This window comes from Mirounga leonina, unplaced genomic scaffold (assembly GCF_011800145.1).
Source record: "Mirounga leonina isolate KUSES-001 unplaced genomic scaffold, KU_Mleo_1.0 Mir_200, whole genome shotgun sequence".
Taxonomy (NCBI): domain Eukaryota; kingdom Metazoa; phylum Chordata; class Mammalia; order Carnivora; family Phocidae; genus Mirounga; species Mirounga leonina.
The window spans coordinates 3,028,010-3,050,595 of NW_023270503.1; the positions used below are offsets into that span (position 1 = coordinate 3,028,010).

A 22,586-nucleotide genomic window follows, 5' to 3' on the forward strand; every position below is an offset into this window, starting at 1 on the left:
TGAGGCCAGCACACCTAGGCTCTGCCAAGTCCCCTCCTCCTCCAGTGCCCATCTTCTTGCCCCTGCCCTTGCTCTGCTCTAGAAACTGGGCACTAGCTGTACGTCATCTCTACCCCCAAAGTCTGTTTTCTCTCTGTCCTTTAAAACTCTTTGTGGTTGTTGTTGTTAACCATCAGTGTTCCTTGTCAATGATCCCAGGGAGAAGGTAATGCTGAGATATGGGCTCCAAGCGGCCATGGGGAGATCTCCCTGGGATCATTCCTTCGGAAGAGGTAGTCCAGTTGGTAGGCACTTACAGGCCACCTGGAGGCTGAGAGCTACCTGAACACCATGGGGGAGCCAAGACAGTTTTTACAGTTGTCATTTTAGCTAAAGAGGTGAGCAGATCAAGCAACTTCCATGAACTACCAAGGGACCTTCACTGGCACTGCTGTGAAATGCGAGGAGTGTGGGAGAAAGCAGGGGTTTAGAACCCAGCCAACCTTGTGCTCAAAGCCTGGCTTGTCCTCTAGCTCTAGAACCTTGTCTGAGCCTGCTTCCTCTCTACAAAATAGAGATAGTAACTCCTGCCTCATAAAGTAGGGCCTGATGAGGATTGGTATGTCATTAAAGATGAGGATTGGTGACAACACAGGGTTAATGCCTAAGACCGTGTTGACACATTGTAGGTACTCCACAGCATTGGCTATAATCATGATTGCTATTGGAAGGCTACACAGAGAGTCAGGGCAATCTGAAATCTGATCCAGTTCAAACTGGAGAACTTTGGCAATAACCTAACCCCTCAGGGGCCTCTATTCTCTTGTTTTAGGATAATGTATGGGAAGTATGTAGCACAGCACATCATCTGGCACATAGTAGGACTGGTTATATGTCATGTCCATTCTTCCCAGACCAAATGTAAAACCTAATTTCTACAAACTCAGCAGGACTGACGAGCTTTCTTTTCTTTTCTTTTCTTTTTTAAAGATTCTATTTATTTGAAAGAGAGAGAGAGAGAGCATGAGCAAGGGGTAGAGAGGCAGAGAGAGAAGGAGAAGCAGGCTTCCTGCTGAGCAGGGAGCCTGACACAGGGCTCAATCCCAGGACCCTGGGATCATGACCCAAGCCAAAGGCAGATGCTTAACCAACTGAGCCACTGGGTGCCCCAAGCTTTCTTTTCATTGGGCCCGGTGAGAGACCCAAGGGTGAGATTTCTTTTTTTTTTTTTTTTAAGATTTTATTTATTTGACAGAGAGAGCACAAGCAGAGGGAGAGAGAGGGAGAAGCAGGTTCCCTGCTGAGCAAGGAGCCCGATGTGGGACTCGATCCCAGGACCCTGGGATCATGACCTGGGCCGAAGGCAGCCGCTTAACCAACTGAGCCACCCAGGTGTCCCCCCAAGGGTGAGATTTCTATGTACCTTTGTGGAACCCAGACACATTTCCCAAAGAAGTCCCCATTGTACAACTCCAAGGTGTGCCATCATATGGAACACACTGCCACTCTGACCCCAAAACTCTCAGAAAGGGTTTTTTCTCCTAAAATTTCACCTTCAAGGGAGAAACTCAATCACAAAGATGGCCCCTAGGCTCTTTAGGCCCAGTGTAACTTGCAGCTGAACAGGGTGACCACAAGTGAGGAAATCAATTGTTGCTGTGGAAATAGATGTCTCCCAGGTAAGGAAATAACTGGGCTTAATTACACAACATCTTTGGTCTCCATAATCTTGATCCATTAAACCCTTGCTGCTGGCCAGGAGGTAATGCCCAGGAGGAAGGGGTTAGCCCGTCGCACTAATAGGATCAACCCTTCAATCCCATAAAGGTAATTATGGCCACATCCTTTCCCAACAGCCCTGAGTAAACCCACAGATCCCTTGTCAATATGGGGCTTTTCTAAGCAGCACCAACTCTGCCAACACACCAGAGAGGCCAACAGCCAGGTCTCCCGGAGTGACAAGGACTCTGAGCTCCATCAGCACTGGTCCACCCAAGGCCTTCTAGCCACCCAACCCTTCCTGGAGACCTTCCTCATCTGAGGCAAGATGCCTGACCACATCTTCCATGTCTACCTGTGGTCTAGAGGGTTATGTAGGCATCAGAAGTGAGGGTGGAGAGAAATGGCACCTGATCAATTAGATCACTGCAGAGCCCACCCCATCTGCCCCATCTCCTGAAGACCACACTGACTGTAGTTTCTATATGGCTAGTAAACCCATATTCATTTTTCATTCTGGTGGGTGGCGGGGAAGGAAGGGCAGAAGAGAAGACAGGAAAAAAGCGTAGGTGCAGAAAACTGAGTGAGAGGCCCAAATAAGGTCTGAATCTGGGGACAGAGAACATTATTCTTCATCCAGTCAGTCATGGTACCAGTTGGCCCCATCTTGAAGGGCTCTTTGCCAAATGCCTTGGGCAGGAGGTTGGATTGGGCATCTATCTCCAATCCCCATATGGGGGCGTTTCCACAGTCTGCCTATTGCTCTGATTTCTTTCTTCCCATTTACAGGGTCTGGACAGGTTCTCCCCAAGCTTCAGGAACAAGCAGAACACTCCCACTACCAGTCAGGAGTATCCATGGCTCCAACTGACCCTATCTTGCCCAAAGAAATGCAAACTAAGGCACAGCAAGGCCACGAATCAAAATCTGTCTCTCCTATCCTGCTCTGGAGACAGGTAAGCTGCAGGCCTCTTCCTACTGGTACTCAGTGGAAAGTGCTAAGACCCCATAGGTAGAAAGTGATGGGTACTGGAGCCCCATGGATTGCCTCCACCTACCACAGCCAGGGGCCTGGCAGAGGCAAACAAGGATAGACGTGGAGTTGACCGTGAAGCTGCCTAGTTCCCAGCTTGCCCCCAAAGGGCTCAAGCTGAGCCAAACAGCTGAAGCACCAACCCTGGCAGGGAAGTCTTCCAATTGCACAATCACAAGCCCTAGCAACACATGGGACTCCCTTGGGGGGTCTCCGACTCCAGTACAAACTACTACAATTAACCAAATTCACACTGCTGGAAACTTGTGAATGGGCCAATGAATGGGCTTCTGGGATTTCTGGTGGAGTAAGGAGTTAAAGGAGCCAAGAACCCAGGAGTTTTCTTTTCCCTCTCATACTCATGCTACCAAAAATCACTGAAGGCTTATTACCCATGAGGAGCTGGCCTAGGCACCACCTAAGAACCGGGTCCAGCACTCTGCACCTGCCATCCCCCTCACCCCCTTCGCAGCCCCTTCCCACTCATCAGCAAGCCTCTCATGGGCCCCTGTTCGTGATGAGGACCATGACAAGCTGGACAGCTGAGCAACAATCCCACAGCACTCCTCACCTTCAAAGCACCTTATAAACATTAATGAATCCACGTGGCATCTACAAGAGACATCATGGCCTCGCATTACAGAGGAGTATGCACAGGGTCCCCAGGAGCCAGACCACACCTCAGACAACAGCCCAAGTCTTCCAAGCCACCTGCAAGAGTGAGGCAGAATGGGTTTTCTCGCTATTCCCCTGTCTCCTACCCACTTAGCTAATTCTTCACAAATGTTCCTGTCATTTCTTCTGTTTTCCAAAGAACAACAGCAACAATCACAATAACAAAAAATATTCTCCCAGTAGATGATTTCATTCTGCCAGCCCCACCTCTGAGACTCCAGCAGCCATGACAATAATGGACTAGTGTCAACAAGAAGGAATAAATGCAGGGGCTTTTCAGAGGATAAGAAAGCATCCATCTGCAGGTGTTCACTAGCACATCTGGGGTGGTCTGATGTGGCCTGGGTAAGACAGCTGCTCTGATCAGACCCACAGTCTGTCAGGCCAGTGGCCTGCTCCTTGGTGCGGCTAATACAGGAGTAAGATGGGAAACTGAGGCTGGTTCATGATGATCTGGAGACGGGTTTGTATGCCCACAGCCCCAAATGCTTTCTGGGCTCTTGGATAAGGTACTGAGTCTACAAGTCTACAAAGGAAATATCACAAGTGACTGAAATATCTCTTGGAAATATTGCCTGGGGTAAAAGAAGAAAGACTTTCCATTTGAAGAGGTGCCAACTCATTGCCTGCTTGGGGCACATCCATGTCTCAGTTCAGCTCTGTTTGGAGGGTGGTATCTACTCAGAGGGGTAGGCTCAGAGCACCCCCCACTTTGTTATTCCACGGAACTTAATTTCTTTCTTTTTTTTTTTTTTTAAAGATTTTATTTATTTGACAGAGAGAGACACAGCGAGAGTGGGAACACAAGTAGGGGGAGTGGGAGAGGGAGAAGCAGGCTTCCTGAGGAGCAGGGAGCCCGATGCGGGGCTCGATCGCAGGACCCTGGGACCATGACCTGAGCCGAAGGCAGACGCTTAATGACTGAGCCACCCCGGTGCCCCTCCACAGAACTTAATTTAATCCAACCTAATCCCATGGTAAAGAAGAAAACCAAGAGAGAGCGGTAAGTGCTCAGTGGAGAAGGTGATGAGAGACAGACACCACGGAGAAGATAAAAGGAAGAACGCAGCCCTACAGAAAGAATCACGCCAGCTCTGGGGAGAGAGTCGAGGCAAGGCCCTGAGGGGCAAAGCTGACATTATTACATTAACGTAGGAAAATGAGTGGTACAGCGACAAGAAGAGGGGTGTCTGGAAGCCTCATGTGGCAGCCACTCTGGCTCGTCGGGAGCGAAGACCCTGCTCCAATCAGCCCCATATCACATTGGTAGCTGGGAGTCAACCCATCTCCTCAAGTTGGACAAATCCTATCACAGCAGCCCTTCAGGACTACTACCATAGGGGAGAAAGGGGCTCTGCTGTCTACCTCTTATCAAACGACCATCAACCTGCAACGAAAATGCACACACTCCTCCTGGCATGCTGAAGCCAGGAAGAATGAGCTGACAGTTCCAAAGGCAAGAAGTTAAGTCAGAGGAGGGGCCGCTTGGCAGTCTGGCACCTTAGGAGTAGAGAATCACCAACCTCAGTGAGTTCAGAGCCTCAACCACCCCCACCGTGGCTCCAGGACCAGCCCCCAGTTCCTGCAAGAGGCACATGGACCGCTTGGGCTCAGAATCATTGAGGCCACTTATCCTGCTGGACCATTTCAGGAAGAATCCTGTGAAAACAGAGGACCAAAAAGACAGATGCCCCCCCCCCCCCCCATGACATCCCAAGGCCTTGGGTAAGCTCAGACACATCTAGGTGGCGCTCAGAGTCTTCCTCACCAACGTAGGGTATGCTCTGAATTCTAGCTTTGTCACTTACCGGTTATGTGACTTTGGATAATGATTTGAGCTTACCACACCTCTCTTGCTGCGAAACGGAGATCAGACTACGTGTCTTGCACAGTTGTGTGGTCTGGATAGGATGGCCAGAGAGAAACTAGCATAGTGCCCGGCATATGCACGCTCCTCAGGATATGCTATTAATCACTGTTACCTGGAGCAGCACTTAGGAAGGGCCTCTGTCATGGGGTCAGTCACATCTCCAAGACAGACACGGGCTACCCTGTGCCCTGGGGACATCCCCTTTACAATTCCTGTTGGATTTAGCTTTTGTGGGGGACTTGCCACCCCAGGATTGTGAGCCTTGTAAGCAAACAGCTTTCTGAGAGGCAGAGGAACTTCCTCTGGGAACCACAAAACCGTGCTGCCAGGCAAATGACAGTCCGGGTATTTGTTTTAATTTAGGCTCTTGTCAAGAGGAAACTTCATGGCTAACAGCCCAAACATGACTGCACAGCACCTCCCCAGGAAGCCTCATTCTATGGCTCTCGAATAAGCCATTTTGAGGAGGGAGGCAGGGACTCCTCACACTGCTGCCAAGTCAGCGCCTCCCCCCACCCCCAGCCAGGCTGCCCCAGGAGCCCAGGAGCCCAGGAGCCCAGGGGCCAGGGCAGCAAGCAGCACGGCAAACAGCTCAGATGCCAAACTACTTCAGTCAGGGCTGGTTAACAGGCACCCCCAGAGAAGGCCTCAGTCTAATTCCCTCTCCTCTGGTCAGAAATGTTCAAGGAGACCTCAGACAACTTCCCTGCTCCAAGAGGCGGGGGGAGGGAGAGGTAGGAAACTTGGAAATAATTAGGTTGAGGAGTCTTCGTCAGGGCAATAGAGAGAAAGCCAGAGACAGATTTCCATAGGATTCTATGCTTTGAGAAATACGGAAATCACCACTGGGTTTTGCAAAGGGCCAGAAATATTCAGGAACGTAAGTAGCATGTGAATATGAGGCATTGTTTTTACTGTGATTTGCAGGAGCGCAGCTAAGAGGTCACTAATCCTTCCTTCGGGTCAGGAGCTGATCTGCAGCAGGCCTCTGAACAGATGTGTGCCCCCATTCACGCAGACACGTGTACACACACGCCACACAGCCATGGGCCCTGACCTTCACCCAAAGATGCTGGCCTCTGCGGGGGGGGGGGGAGAAGGAGCAGATGGAGTGGCTGGGCTCAGTGGAAGACTGACACCCAGGGGATCCGGCTTTGCCTCTTTGATGTTGAAAAACCAAAGCAGAATGAACCATCACAAGGAGTGCTCCTGCGGGGGGCGGGGAGGAAGGAAATAAGGATGGAGGGGGAGGAGGAAGGAGAAGGTAGGGGGAATGATAGGGACCCAAGGGGATACAGAGGTCAGAGGCCGGATGCTGAGTACCAAGGAGCCTCCAGGGCAAGGCCTTGGGGTTCAAGGCACCGTCCTTGTCCATTCCTCTCTTCCCACATATAACCGTCACCAAGAAATTTGAGCCAGGTTAACCCTTAAAAATGTCCTTGTCCCATGGCATGCAGTGTCCAGAAACCGAACTTGGCACCATCTGCCTCCTGGAACCCCTGCCCCCTGCCTCAGGACTCTGGGCTAGGAGACACAGCAAGAGAGTGGGAGGGTCCCACCGAAGTGCTCAGAGAGGGCAAAATCCACTTACTAGCTTCTTCAGGGGCCAGCAGGACCCTCTTTCTACCTCACTGAAAGCTTCCGGAAGGTGCTTCAAAGGAAAGGTGGAGAGAAGTGCAGGGCTTTAGTCACCTCAGCAAGGCAAGGGTGTAAGGTGGGGGCGCTCACCGCTCCGCACGAACCCCCAGAATGTACGAGTGATCAGTTACACATCCCCAGCGGCAGTGCAAGAGCAATCACATGATCGAGGCAGATTTGGGAGCGAGGGGGTGGAGAAGCCGAGGTGTTTTTTTTTTTTTTTTTCTTTTTTGGGGGCTGGTGAAGGTGGAGGTGGTGATGAGGCTGGCAGGAAAGACTGCTGAGCCGGAGGTTTCCAGGTCCTTCAATCCAGATGCTCCCCACAGAGATCTGCACCTACAGTCCCTTCCACCCGACCCACCTCCACCCCATAACACACAACTGCCCCAGGATGTCCCTGAGGTGACAAACTCAGGCGCCAAGGACTTTGCCAAAATGTCCTTTCTGCTTCAGCTCGGACAGAAGGAGCAGTCAGCGGGAAGCGGAGGGAGCACCCTACAAGGGCTCTCCTTCCTGAGGGCTGGGGAGTGCTCAGTTACACAACAGGTGGGAAAGGGGTGACACAGCTCTCCTGGTCCTGTCGGGCCACTGCCCCCCCCCCCGCTCTTAGTCCGCTCTGGGGACCCCATCTGCGGCCGATCTCTCCCCCCACCTCCCGGCCCCCTGGCGCCTGGCCGGCGGTGCCCACAACCCCCAGCCCCGCGCGGGGCTCCCCAGACAAGCCGGGCAGATCGGGGCCCCGGGGGCCGTCGGGGCCCCGAGGCCCGTTCCCGCCCGGCCTCCCCGGCCCGAGAGCACACGTACTGCTGTAGAGGGTGTCGATCCAGGAGAGACGCGGCAGGCCCCGGTGGCTGAGCGGCTCCATGCCCGCGGCTCGGCGCGGCGGCGGCGGCTCCGTCAGATCGGAAACCCGACCCTCATCGCACAACAAAGGAGGGAGGGCGCGGGCGGCGGGCGGGCGGGCCGGCGGGGAGCCGGGAGGGGCGGCCAGCCCCGGAGGCCGAAGTTGCCGGGCGCGGAGTGGAGGCGGGGGGAGGCAGGGAAACAGGTAGCAGGGAGGAGCGAGCCGGAGATGCCGGGAGAGGAGGGGAGGGCGGGCGAGGGCAGGCAGGCGCCCCCGGCCACTGCGGCCCCGGCGAGCCCCGCTGCGGACCCCCGAGTGGCGGCCCCGCAGCTCGCCCGCAGACTAGCAACTTCCCCCGGGGCTGCGCGGCGGCCAGGGGCGGGGGGCGGGGGGGCGGGGGCCGCGACCAATCGGCGCGAGGCTCCCGCGCCCCCTCCCCCGCCGCAGCAAGCCTCCAGACCCGGTCGGGGGGTGTGGGGAGCAGCCCCAGTCCTCCCGGACGCCTGGGCGAGAGGGGCTCCAGCCCGTGACGGAGGAGTGGTCCCGCGGGGGGTCTCCGGGCTGCGGCGCAGGCCCAGGCTCCTCTTCCTCCCCTCGCTGGGCTCAGCCGAATTCTGGCAACCCGCAGACTAAGTGCCGCGGGGAGACCTATGGGCCCCGCAGGGGTGACATCACCTGCCACCCCAGGATCTCAAAGCGCAGTTTCTGGGGCCGGTGCGGCCGTCAGGCCCCTCCCCTAGGCAAGCCTGGGGGGCGGTGCTGACGGGGTTAAGGTCCTGGTGCCGGAGGAAAGCCTTGGCCGCCGGGGCACTCTTTCTTTCCAAACCTTAAAACCTCATCTGTTTAAACACCCTTGCCGTAAAAGCGGGGCAGTTCTGCCCAGAGGGCGGCGGCTGGAGAAAGGCAGGGGGCTGGGGGTCGAGGAGGGGCAATGGAGGACAAACTGGAGACAGGAGAGACTCCAGGATCTTCACTGAGTTCCCCAGGAGACTTCTTTGGGGATCCACAGTTGTAGCCCAGGAGGCATACCTTGCATGCGTAATCACATGTAAGTTGAGGGAAGTCTGAGGTCAAGATGCCTCTGCGAACAGAACCTTTAGAAATAAAACTCCTGGTAAGACCTCCCAACAGCAGTGAAGAGGTTGTTGGGAGGGGGGCTTTATGCCTGTCTCCTGGGACGCAAGGCAACTTTGCTGCAGATTTGGTCCTGTAGGCCTCCTCTGGCCAAAGGGCTCTGAAGGGCCTCCGGCCAGGGTGGACAAGGGCAGGGGGCGCTGAAGTTCCTCTCCTGAACCCAAGAGAAGGGAAGCAGAAGCCTTCCTGGAACTCAGAAGCCTCTCCTGAGCTCTACTGGGACCCACCCACATGGGGGCAGGGCTCCTCATCCTTCCAAACAACCACAGATCCAGTTCTTCTTGAGGAGAGGAGCAGACCCTCACCCATAATGCTGAAAGGAAGCCCCTGCAGCTGCTTGGATAGAGGCTTCCAACTCACAGTAGGTCGGGTGAACCCCTGGGAGGTGCAGGGGAAGGGTGTGGAAAGCCCCCACAGGTGGCTACCGTGGGTGTTTTTCAACTGTGAGGTAACACTGGCCCCTCCCCGCATCCACTCCCCTCTCCCACATCCCAACTCTCTGGGCTCAGACTCTGGCTCTGTCTCTTTGGCCCCTCCCTGCTCAGCTGTCACCCTCCCACCATCCCTGACTTGCACACAAGCCTGGGAGGACCAAGCAGGCACCTGGAGCTTGGCAGAGAGGGGGGTGTGCATCTCCAATGAGATGCTCCAGAAATAGAGCCAGAATGGGAGAGGAAGCAAATGGGCTCTCAGAGGAACCAGAGGGAGGATGGTGAGGGTGGAGGAGCAGAGAGGGGCCCAGAGCCTCTCTTCTTCCCACGTGGAACTCTCAGGAGGCACAGAACCCAGAAGAAAGGTGGAAACAGGAGCGCAGCCAGGAAGGCAGCAGCACTGCCCCCTCCCCAATAACCACCACCTCCACCAGGGCAGCCTGGACCCTCTCTGTATGCTGCAGGGATTTTCCTGATGGCCACATCCCGGCACTGACTGTGAGGAGGCCAGAGATGTATGTTTCTGCGTGAGACACATACATTTGCATACATTTTACATTTTTATCTACAAAGGCTTGAACATGCTATTTTCAGCATTTTCAAGCTAAAATGTTACAGTTGCTCTCCTTAGCATTGCCACAGTTTGCTTTTTTTTTTTCTTCATTCTGTCCAATCCCATCCTGGACCTCCCACTCCAGAACACAATATAGGGTACAGGGAGAGAATAGTCTTGGAGGCAATAAGGAGGAACACTTGTAGTAATTAACGGAGAACGTCTGCAGTGCACCTGGCTTGGACCCTAGTGCTTTGCTTACAGGATCATTTCCCTGCGAACCTCACCGCCATCTCAGCTCCCTGCATTTTCTAGATGAGAAAACAGAGGCACTGAGTAGCCCTCCCAGCCCTCCTCCATCTCCACACACCCATCTCCCGAACACTCGTCCCAGGAAAGGGCAGTTATTTCAAGATGCCCTTGATGCCATTGCTGGTGGCTTCCAGTAGATAGGTAACACCACACAGCCTGACTCTAATCTGGGCTTGGAGACAAGTGTGTGGCCCTTTGAGAACCAGGGTGATTTGAGACTGGAACAGAAGCCTCCAGATTCCTGGCACCGAGGGTGGGGAGGAGTTTGGGGAGACCCAATACCACATTCGAGGAAGGAAGGAGTTAAGGAATCATTCTCATCTGCATTTTGCCAAAGGTTAAGTGCTCTGCCAGCAACCCCAATCTCTCCGAGCCGGGGAGGGGCTCTCCTGTGGACAGACCGCCCTGATTCAGCTAAGTGCAGAGCTGCCTTTGAACCCCAAGGCACTGAATCAGCACCCAACACACTTCATCCTCCAGGCCCACACTAACCGTTCTCTGTCCAGGCTTTTGGGTGAACACTCTCCACCTTTCCAGCCATCCCTCTGGCCTGTGCACATAGGCCAGCCTTGATGACCACCCTGCTCCTGCCTTACCACCACCCATTTAAGGGGGACTGAAGGGCTGGTTGCCTTGCCCGTAGCACTGGGTGGATGATGAGAGGCTGAGTGCGAAGGAGATATATCCCATTCTGAAGGTCAGCGGCCTTGCCCTTAACTCCCAGGTGCCTTCCCAACAACTCTTGCTTCTACCAGCCACTTAGCCAGATGGAAAAAGGGTAACTGTGCTTACAACCAAAACTCAGTATCGCCACTTTTCTTCCCTCCTCACTGTTAGCAACCCAGCTCCACTGTGCACAAGAGGGAGGCCGGGGAGTCCCTGCTTCCTTGATCACCTGGAGGTCACGGAGGTCACGGCTGGTGAAAAGGATGTCCGTTCACTTCTCCCCATGCTGGGGCTGTCAGGGGGCACTAGTGTGCAGAAGCTGGAGGTATAGGTGGGGGTAGAGGGCCTCCGCATTCAAATTAAAAAACAAAAAACAAAAACCAGACTATGATAGCCAAAAAACCAAGACTTTGTACCCTTCCTGCCAGATCTGTTCTTTAAAAGCTGGAACTGCATTTTTTTTTTTCCACTGGGGTATCTTATCCATAGCACCCAGCCCAGTGGATGACTGAGGCTCAGGCAGACTAAAGCGGCCATAACCACATTGTGCCCCCAGACTGGCCGGACTCTCTGCCCAAAGCCCGACAGACTGGCATTCAACAATACAGGTTGAATATGTAAAATGAATGACAGCTGACATTTGCCGAGTGCTTATTAGGTGTGGGACACTGCTCTATGGGCTTCAGGTAGATTATCTCCCTTAATCCTCATAATAAGCTAACGAGATAGGCACTGCTCTTCTCTCCATTTCCCAGAAGCAGTCAGGCTAAGCATCGGCCAGCTAGCCGCTGGTGACACTTGGAAATGAACTGAGGTGTGTATAATCACTGTATTGGGCTGCAATGAGTGAAAAAATGAATGAACAGAATGAAGTTAAACTCAGGGAGAAAGACGCTGGAGCCACAGCAGGAATGCAAGGCAGTGTAATTCCCCATGATTAAGCAAAAGGAGAACTGGTTCTCAAAGCCACATTTACCACCACAGGGCAGACGACTCTGGACACAAGCTGGATGCAATCAATCCAGTGACCATTTCCTGAACTCCAGTCCCCGCTGAACCCCACTGCTTCTATGCCTTGGGCCAATCTCTAGGCTTTCCCAGCTCAGTTTTCAAATTTGTAGGTGGGTACCCTCGTAGATCAGGTGGACGAATTCCAGGCTTCCTATCTGCCTTCGTAGACCATAAACTCTGCTTCCTAGCAAACCTTGTGGGGCCTGTTTCTGGCTCCTTGCTTCATTTCCTTTACCTTGGTACGGTGAAGTAGCACTTACTAAATTCTGATGCTCACCCTGAAATAGCACTTACTAAATTCTGATGCTCACCCTCCCCCCTTGGGCCTGGAAAGTAGGAAATTCCCTAGGCCTCTGCTGGGTCACCTCTCAGGGAGCAGGCTTGGCTCGACAGTTCTATCCTTTGTCCTCTCCCTACCTGTCTCTTCCCAGCCTCCTTACTTTTCCAGAGACAGCCAGATCTACAGACAGCACAGATGAACTCAAAGCCTTCCCAGATTACTGATTTCTCTACCAAAGTTTTGTGTCAGCTTGAGTCATAAATATCTGCAGCCCTGGCAAGATGTAAACCAGAGAACTGCATTCACGTCCTTGTTCCCCCTCTCAGCACCGTGGCCGTGGCCGGGACAGGCACAGTGCCATCCAAGTCTCTGCAGCTGCGAAGCTCCCCCCACATCCCCACACAGTTTCCAGAGGCTCTAGTGAAGCCCAGTTCCCCCGGCCACTAGCCGTAGTGAGTCCAGCTTCCTGGGCAGAGTAGCTGCCTTGGATTATACTAGGGAAGGTGCAATTTCAGGAGGGTCTCGTGCCAAGCCCCTACAGTGGCTCTCGCCCAACTTGGCTCAGATTGTACCCCCCAGGGGTCAATGTGAGAGGTTTCCTAGAGAGTGGATCAGAGGGCTCAACAGTAGGGGGTAGAGCCCCCTTCCTAATTTACTCACCACAGCATCCCTGTCAGCATCTGGAAAGAGGCCAGCAGAAGAGACGGAAGGATTCTCTAAGTCCCAAAAGCCCAGAGACCAAGTTCAGCAGTTCCAAGCTTCTCAGGTCCGAGTGCAGCAGAGGCCTGCCCCCCTGGGGTCAGAGCTCACAGGCTGGCCCCCTGCCCTCCTGCGGCCGCCATTCCCCTGAAGCTGGCTATGCGGCTTGTTCTTTCAGCCAGACTTCTGCAGAGGCACCCCAGCCTTGTGCTGCTCTGCCAGGAGCTGTGACGCCACCAGCCAGAGCTGGCCCCGTCCCTGTCGGGCCCAGGAATGGCCGCAGGGGCTGAGGATAGGCTGTCAAGGAGACTGGCTGCAAGAGCTGGCAGCTCAACATTCAGGAAGGCAAGGACAAAGGAGCATCAGAGCCTAGGCAGTGGTGCTTGTCATCAGTGGAGTCTTGTTTTGGGGTGAACCATGCAAGTTTGCGGTGTGTGGCCGTGTCTCTTTAAGGACCAGGCCTCTTTAAAGCAAGTTCCCTCTGCAGTCACTCCTGCCACCAGCAGTCCTGCGGCGGACTGCGTGCAGGGTTGGGTGGTGGTGGTGGGGAGTGTCTCCTGAGTGCCATCTGGTGGCCCAACAGAGCAGCTACTCAGCCACCAGAAGGGGTCCTGCCAACTTTGGCCACAGTCCAGCCAAGAGGCCTGGAAATGCCTGTACTAAAATCTCAGCTTCGTCCACCAGATTCTGCACAGAGCTGCAGGTGACCATTGTGAGTAACCAGGCTAGGGAAGGCAGGAGGAACTCCATGTTGGGTCAGGAGACATCAGGAGCCCCATGAGTAGCCTGGGAAGAATAACCATCCCACTGGACAAAAGCTTCTCTAGGATATTCTCAAACAGGGGGATTTTTCCAGTGTCCCAGCTTGCCAGCTTCAGGACCTAAAGCACAGGTGTGCATATCCTGTGCCTGTAAACATGGGAACAGTGGTTCTCAATCAGGGAAGGGGTAGTTGGTACCGCCCCACAGGAAGTGTTTGCAATGTGTAGGAGCATGTTATTTATGTATTTATTTTTGTAGGAGCATTTTAAAGCCAGAGATGTTAAAGCATCCTGCAAAATGCAGAACTGTCCCCAAGTGTCAACAGTGCTGAGAACACTAGTTGGTTAGGCGGAAATGAGGATGGTTCTTTGGCAAGCTCACACCCCCTGTTCTTTTCCCTGGTATTCTGCCTTTGATGTCCTCTCTAAATTTCATCTTTATAATCTTAGAGGTGGAGAGAGGAAGCAGTCTGGCCTAGGCCACCTTCACAAGGGATGCCCCTACCCAGAAGCTGGGTACACACCTGTACGCACCTTGCGTTGGTGGTCATGACCCTTGGAAGGGGGAGGCAGCAGCCGGGTGGGTGGCCTAGCGCAGACACTTAGAAACGGCAGACAATGTCTGAGAAGAATCACAGAAGACGAGTCACCCCCTGCCCCCAAGGGACCACCCCACCAATCTTCCCGCGTGGATGATTCAACCTAAGCACTGGCTTTCTCTCCCCAAACTGTCCCAGGACACCAATCTTTTACATAAGGCACTTTCAGGTTCTAGTCATGAAACCTTGTGGCTCCTAATTTCCCCCTTCCCCAAGCTCACTGCACTCTGCCCTGGGCTGGTCAGCTTAGTCTCATGAACACAGCCCGGGGCCAGCAGCTGACATAGGAAACCAACACATATGACATGTGTTCTAATGAAGGGCGAGTGGAAAAGAACGGAACTCTGGCGGCCGAAGAAAGCCGCGCAGTGGTCACATCCGACCTGAGTCTGTTGGTTTGAGCAGTCCCAGGCCCACGAGGCTGACGTCATCACGCGATGATCCAGTTAGAGGAAGCACTTTCCCAGCGTCCCACGGCAACTAGAACACTACCCACTGCTGTCGGAATGAAGACCCACATCCTTTTGGTGGCAGACAAGGCCCTGTGGCCTGGCTCCTTACTTCCTTTCAGCCTCATCTGGCACAGTCTCCTTGCTCTCTTTTGCATTTTCAGAACTTTTACACAGGATGATAGTTCCAGCTAAAATGTCCAGACATCTCTTGGTCTTCCCTCCGATCTTAACTTGAATATCACCTCTGCTAGGAAGCTTTCCTTAACCACCAGACCAGGGAGGCCTGCATTCAGATTACTCGGTGCTTTTGTAAATGCCTCAATGCCTGTCTCTCCTGCTAGACTGAGCCCCCCACAAGGATTCAAACCACACCTCTCTTGTTCACCACTGTAACCCCAGCACCTTGAAATAGTGGTTTCAGTGAATGAATGAGTACATGAATGAATGGATGACTGAATATGTTCCTGGTCACAAAGACCCTGGAATGAGGGAGTATAGACACTTCAGCCAGCCCAGGTCCTCCAGCTGGGAAAAAAAAAAAACCTGTCTGGGCTGGTTGGGATGTCGTGACAGGAGGGGTCACGCTCTCTGGACAGACTCAGAAAAAACAACAGTATCCTAGAAGCAGATTTGGGGCAAGAGGATTGCTGCTCTAATTAATTCCTAACTGTTCACACGAAATCCCAACTAAAAAACTCCCCAATGCACAGGGCTCCCTCGCCAAGCAGCCAGCATTTAATGCTGTACTCTTTTTTACCCAATCAGACTCCAACATGGAAATGGAATAGAAACCAGGAAATGGTTCAGCCCACTAAGGGAACTTTGGTCTCAGTTCTCAGAGTCCTTCTCCTGGGCCCGTCCCAAATCTGCAATTACATTTGTTTTTAGAGGAGGGAGGCAAATTGTAGTGCTCCTCTGGGAAAAAGCAGTCCCTGGGTGCACACCTGTCCGGTCTCTCCTCCCGTGGTCTGACAGGGGACAGAATTTGGGAGTCTGAGAAATGAGATGCTGCTGGCCTGCAGTGATGCTGAACTCCCCAGTCCCAGGGGCCGTCAGCTGAAGCTGTCACTCACTGGGTTCCAGTGATGACTTTGCTGCACCTCCAACCAGAAAGATGGGAAAACTTGCTTTCAGCTCAGGGATGGGAGGAGTACCTGGAAATTGATTCTGGGCACCCTGTCTTCCCCAGGACCTAGCTTGAGAGGGTCTTGGTAGACCCCTGGGCAGGCCAGGTACCTAAAAAAGGGAAGAAGATTCCTTTTCATTTTCCCTTCCCTGAAAGAAAGAGACAAAACACCCAATTTTTAGTCAAGGTCTGATCTGCTGGGCCGTGGGTCTATGATGGTCCAGAAAAATCACCCTAGGCCGCTAGGGTCAGTAAACCAGATGGTTAGTCCTCTAAAGCTACCCACCAGCTTCTCCCCTGCTGCCTAGGAAGGATGTTCTGGCATAGTTAATACTCCCAGATTTCTTCTCTCCCCTGAAATGACCTGGTGGGAAGAGGTAGTAGTTGTCAATGATGGGCAGAGGAATCACAACAAAGGTGATAGCAACAAACACTTATATTATGATTCCTGGGCTAGGGCTGATCTAAGGACTCTGCATGTATTAAATCACTGAATTATCAAAGTAACCCCTGACAGCCCCAGAATTTATATCTTTGCCCCTCAATACTCCACTGCCTCCCCAACACAAGGGAAAGAGCACTAAACTGAGCACACCATGAGTCCAGGCCCTGGCTCTGCCACTAACTTGCTGTGTGACCTTGAGGACCCCCCTTTCACTCTCTGGACCTTGGTTTCCTTACCTTGACATGCAGGGATGAAAGCTGTCCTGCCTATGATTCCTTGAGAATCTATCGATGACCAGGAAATGGTTTATAAGAGAGGGGAAAAAATTTCTTCTTTCCCACCCCTCAGCTCCCCAATTTTTCAGGACATCCCATAGGTTTTAAGGGCTAGAAAAGTTATTCATTAGCCTATCGAATATTCCCTGAGCTCTATATAAGACTGGGTTCCTTTGCTCAGGATACTTGTGATAGTGGATTTGAGACATGTCTAGAAGTCCCCAAGAGGCAAGGCAGTGTCTGGTGGGTCCAGAGAGTGATGTGGACAGTATGTTATGGAGGAGATGGAGGGGTCACCACTTTGAAAGGGGCTGACTAACTAAGTGCTTCTTGGAGGAAGTGTCATTTGAACCAGGGCCTGGAAGGACACCTTATATTTCATTGGCAACAATGGTGGGGTGGGGAGACAGGGCATTCTGGGGGGAAGGAAAAGTATAAGCAATTATGCAGAAATATAATTAGGCAGAAATGGGGGTGAAGAGGGGAACTAGAATGAATACCTAGAAGAGAAGGTTCTTTGGGGAACTGGGGGAGAATATAGGCAGTTGCTAATACCATGTGTGGCCTCAGCATGAATTCAGGGACACAACAGAATTTGCAGCTTTCTTAGGCCTGTCTTTATAAACAAGGGACACCTCTTGCCTGCAAAACCAACAACAAAAGTTTAGGACTCACCTCCTGTCCCTGTGAGTTTGTGGGCAGAGGCACCCAGTTACTGAAAGCCCTCAGTCAATGTGTCTCTGGCTTCACCAATATTTATGTTCGAGGCGCTGTGTTAGGCACATTACTTTCACCCTTTTATCCTTCCAGGCTTATTAAGGTATAACTGACAAATAACACTGGGTGAGTTTAAGGTGTACAATGATGATTTACTGTATGTATTGTGAAATGAACACAACAAGGTAGAGAAAACAGAGATGTCAGCTGTACGTCCTGCCCATCCAATGTTCACGTCTCCACTGCCCTGGCCCTAAGGAAGAGGACCGGTCTGCTGGGAATGTTCTCAAAAATCCTTTGTGCTGTGAACAAAGCTAGAGGCCCTGGGGGAAGATAGCACCACATGGTGAGGTATGAGAGGCACACGTTCCTAAGGAAGGATGTTGTATTTCTGAGAAACCTTTCCACAGAACCTCAAAGGGCAAGGGCTCTGAGGAACTTCTAGGCTGGCAGGTTGTCCCTCTGCCTCCTGACCCCTCGGAAGTCTCATGCTCTAGAGACCTCCTTAGATTCTTAGCCATGACTCAGATGAAACCTGCTTCCTCACTCTGCCACCAACCCCCCTCATGGCCCAAAGTCTTCTAGATAAGTCATTGCCTAATCCCTTACTTGCCCCACTGAGTTATTTTCCAGATTCCTATTTCTATCTGATTGTGCAAGTTTCTTTCCTCCAGGAAGCCACATGCTCATCACATGAGGGTAGCCACAGGTCACCAGCAAATGGGAGAAGGGTGCTGGAAGGGCCCCTTTCCTGGACCCCAGAGCTGTGGGTGGTGGTTCCCCACTCTTTCCCAGGGGCCTGGGACCACCGGAGGGAGACCAGTGCAGGCCCAGATAAGCTCATGTCTTGGTTTTCAGTTTCACCAGAGAGCAGTCCCCGAGACGGGGCCCTGCACCCAGGCTCTATGCCAGGCAGCCTAAACAGAAGACAGTAGCCCCCACTCCGTATGGGCGAGGAACGACACGGTGCCTCCCCTTAGCACCAGCTGGACCTGGCTCCGGGCCTGCTCTGTCCCTCAGATCCCTGGCTCTTGGGGCAAATGTACCCTACTGACCGTTGGAGCAGAGCCATGCTAGAGGCTGCTGAGATTGGAGCTTTTGCCGTTCCTGGCTGGCCAGAGCCTCCACATTGGAGGTTCGTTTTCGGGAGGCCCTTAGGGAAGCTGAGCTGGGTTTTTTTGTTGTTGTTGTTTTTTTTCTGGAGGTAAAAGGACTGCTTTTGTAAAAGAAATCCCATTTGACTCCCACCATGACTAACCACAGATGAGGAAGCAGTCACAGAGACGTTCTGGCCCCTGCAGCCCCTGGTTTCCTGCTGTTCTTTTTCTTGGAGACCACACATGGAGCTGTACACGCAAGCAGGCTGCATTTCCTTCCAGGCCTACAAGGAACCTTGACTTCCTACAAAGACCACTAACGCCAACGTTAGTACACGTGGCAGCACTTCTGCCAATTTCAAAAGGAAGAGGTCTGTCTGGCCGAGGAGAACATGGCCCGAGACACCGACAGAAGTTGACTTCCCAGCTGGCCTGCCTGCTCCTGCAAGCAAAGATGCCTCATTCCAGCGCCAGTGCTCTGTCTCCCGTGAAGACCCTCGTTCTCGGGGAGCTGGTGAAGGTGTGGAAGCTTTGCTCGGATGTGGTCGGGGTCACAGACACTTGGGCAAACAAGTTCTTTCTAGGTCTGCAGGAGGCAGGGAAGAATGGGGAAACATGAACTGTGGCCAGGTCCTGCCCCGAACACCCACGCTGCCGGCTCAGAAGCCACAGTGCATTAGCACCTGTCATTTGCTCACTTGTATGCATCCCACATGTCATCAAAAGACTATGTAGCAGGTGTGAAGCATATAGGCTGGGTTTTTGTTTTTTTTTTTTAAGATTTATTTATTTGAGAGAGAGAGAGAGCAAGTGGCAGGGGAGGGGCAGAGGGAGAGGAAGAGAGAAATTCAAGCGGACGCCGCACTGAGTGCAGAGCCCCACACAAGGCTCGATCTCACAACCCTGAGGTCAGACCTGAGCTGAAACCAAGAGTCAGATGCTTTCACTGACTGTGCTACCCAGGTGCCCCTAGGCTGTTTTTCTTAACTAGTGAGTTTATTCCACTTTTTTACGCCCCTGTTCTAAAAGTAATAAAGCCACAAACACATTTTTTTGACAATAAAAGTAAAATGTGCATTAGCATTTTCCAGCCTTTTTTGGGTATGCGTATATACAGTGGGGGTCTTTGCGTAGTTATAATCAAAGCAGCTCTCCAGACTGTACTCAGGAATTTCTCAGCCACTGATCCGTGGCCAGTCCAGCTTTCATTCTCTCTGTGTCCAGCAAGGCAAGTTTTACCTAGATGAACTATAGCCTCACTTTGCTCAGGGCCACCTTGGCCCTAAACACGAAGATGAGCCCCCCAGGGGGAAACTCTAGTTCATCATCCACCTTTGGTCCCTGTACAAGTGAGATGTCTCTGATTCCTTGGGGGAGGGAGGTCTATCACCCGCTAGTCAGCACTGCCCAGGAATACTAGAAACAAAGTCTCATCAGTAGAATCTGCTCCCGACAGGGCCTGGGGACTCTTCCTTCCTTGGGACTGGGAAGTCTTGGGATTGGCCAGGGCTGTGTTAGTGACATCAGGCCTTTAGCAATGGACACTGAGGAGGAGTGGGGCAGGGGGGAGGGAGGTGCAAGGAGAATTGTAGAGAAAAAGTTGGATTTGAATTCGCCACCCAAAACCCAACCTTGATAGGGACAAAGGAAGTTGGGTTTGCTCTTGCAATCTCAGGAGAACAGGAGAGAGATATGCTTATCAACCTTTCTCACATCATGCCACAGGCAGGAAATGCCTGTGTCTGCACAGCATGCTAGGGCAAGCAGCCCAAGAGTCTGAAACATCAGCATTTCCTCACACCTTCAACACATTCTAGGAACACCGGTTGGGACGCTCTGGGAGAGGGAATAGGGAGAGAAGGCCCTTCTACTTTCAACAAACCTCCCAAGTGGCCACAGGCTTCCTAAGCATTTCTGACTTTAGAAGCCCCCACACTGCCAAGATAAAATCAGTGAAACTCCCTCTAAGGCAGCGATCCTGGTCCCCACAGCCAATGAAAGGAGGCAGTGCCTGGGTGATTTCCCCTGTACACTCCATGGGACTGAGGCATGCTTCCCAGGACACCTATCTGCTGGGCATGGCTGCTGATAAAACAGAATTGATAGCCTAGAGGAGAATGCCCTGGCTTGGGCCAGGCATTAGTTTTGCCAATCTTGTCAAAAGGTTTCTGTTTCCTGGCTCAGGAGTTTGCAGGCCTACCGGCCAAGGCAGAAACTGATAATTACTTAAGAAAAGCAGAATGGCCAACACGAGAGTGGCTCTTCTCTGGGCTGGGTTAGCCCATCCTCCCATCCCAGGTGCAGGGGAAGCGGGGGGCTGGGGGGGGGGACACCTGCTAACTCCCCTGGGCACTGCTGCAGAAAGCTCCAGTCCCCTGCATGCAGCAGCATCCCCCAAGGCCGCTCACATCAGCAATAGCTTCATGGGGCCAGCTTCTGGGGCGCTGCTGTTCCGGATGCAGAGTTTAATGGTCAGGATGTGGGTTCCAGAGACAGAACAGACCTAGGTTTAAGACCTGGTGTCCTTAATTCAATCTTTCTGGCCATCAGTTTCTTTCATTGTAAAATGAGGATAGTAATGGTAACTGCCTTATTGGAGGTGGCTGAAATGGGAGAACAGATGTTAAGACACCTGGCCGGGTGCTGGCTCCATCTACCCACTCAGCACTGTTAGCTATCACCATTATGCTGCTTGAGCTTTGCACGTGCATGCGCACACATGCACACACACGGTACACCTCTCTCCTGAGGGCCAAAGCAAGGCTAAAAGTGAAACAGCCCCCCACCCCCGCCAATATTACAGCAAACCTAGTAAAGAGATACTGTGAGATGTACTGAGGTTACCAAAGCCAAACCACACCCTTTGTTTTCCGTAGGTGTCTCATCTTCATTGCAGAGTTAACTCATTCGCATTTTGTAAAGAGTCAAAGCAACCCTATTCCCTATTCAGAAGTGTGAACCACCCATACTTTGCTATTCAACAGCTGCTAGAGCAAGAAGAGGAAGATCCATCTAGAAAAATATAATCCCTTCGCTGTAAAGTCAGGGCTGTCAGGCTTGAGAGAGCCAGGGGCTTCTAGATGGGTAAAGGTCCCTGAAAGACCTCCAAAACGATGGAAGCTGAAAAATTCAGTTCAGGATAGACTTTCTTGACAAACGGAATTTTCTCCAGGACACCAAGTAGAGCACCCTCCTTTGGCAAAAGGGAAACAGGTCTGAAGTATCTAAGTGTGTTCAAAGAAAATAAGATATGTGGGTAATTTTATGTTAGAATTGTAAACCTTGCAGAGTGCCTGGGTGGCTCAGTCAGTTAAGCATCTGCCTTCAGCTCTGGTCATGATCTCAGGGTCCTGGGATTGAGCCCAACACCGGGCTCCCAGCTCAGCAGGGGAGTCTCCTCCCTCTCCCTCTGCCCCTGCTTCTGTGCTCGCTCTCTCACTCACTCTCTCAAATAAAATCTTTTTTTAAAAAAATTGTAAACCTTGGATTATCCAGAGTAAACACTATACCAGAATGTTGAACTAAGAAAAAAAATTTCTTAGAAATTAATATATAGCAATACACACACACACACACACATACAAATGATGAGGCCACATTTAAGGGCATTTCCCTGGTGGACAAAGAGCCCAACTTCCCAACCCTCTTCTGAAGGACCTCCGGCTATGATGTGCCCATCAGAGTGTATAACACCGTCTTCATGTTTCACATATTAGTCCTTGGTAAATGTTGCATGAAATTTGATGATCCTGCTAGGAAAAGGAAGATGATTCATAATCATCTATTCCTAATCCACAGACCCTTGATGAAAGCCTGCTAGGTTTAGGGTTTGAAACACTGGGGCTGGAAACAGTTGGTTTGAAGACAAATGGCCCTCTTATTTAAACGAGGAGGTTCCAGACGCCTGCAGAAATGGTAAATTCAGCTCTTCCTTGACCCCTACTAGTTCCTCCATTAGTCTGTGTGTGTAGCGGGTCCTGGTGAGGCCCCCTTGGGTGGGGCTTCTGACCGCAACTGGGGTTCCCAGACAGCTCCCGGGGGCGGGGCTGGATAGGGGTGGGGCCGTAGGCTCCTGGTCTCGAGACAGGGCGCTGCAGCATTTAAATGTGAAACGGAGCACCGGGGCTAAACCTCGCATGTGACCAGAGCTGCCTTCACCAGCACGCATGATTAATCCAGCATCAAATCAGGAGTCCCGTGGCTGCCCGCTGCTCGAGGACCCCGGCGGGGGAGGCGGCCTCGGTTTCTGAGGTTTACGCAGTTATTGAGA

The 22,586-nt window shown here is 52.4% G+C and overlaps 1 protein-coding gene across 2 annotated transcripts in view; it reads right to left on the reverse strand.

Moving 5' to 3' along the window:
- Positions 1-22,586, reverse strand: part of ABR (ABR activator of RhoGEF and GTPase) — a 171,888-nt gene that overhangs the window by 122,222 nt on the left and 27,080 nt on the right. Inside the window, exon 1 of one of the 2 annotated variants that reach the window (XM_035027634.1) lies at positions 7,719-7,813. The exons of the other annotated variant lie outside the window; for it this stretch is intronic. Within the exon in view, the coding sequence (XP_034883525.1) occupies positions 7,719-7,779 (61 nt within the window). The 5' untranslated portion in view covers positions 7,780-7,813. Of the gene's footprint in view, positions 1-7,718; positions 7,814-22,586 lie in introns of those variants that run through there. 2 annotated transcript variants of the gene reach the window in all.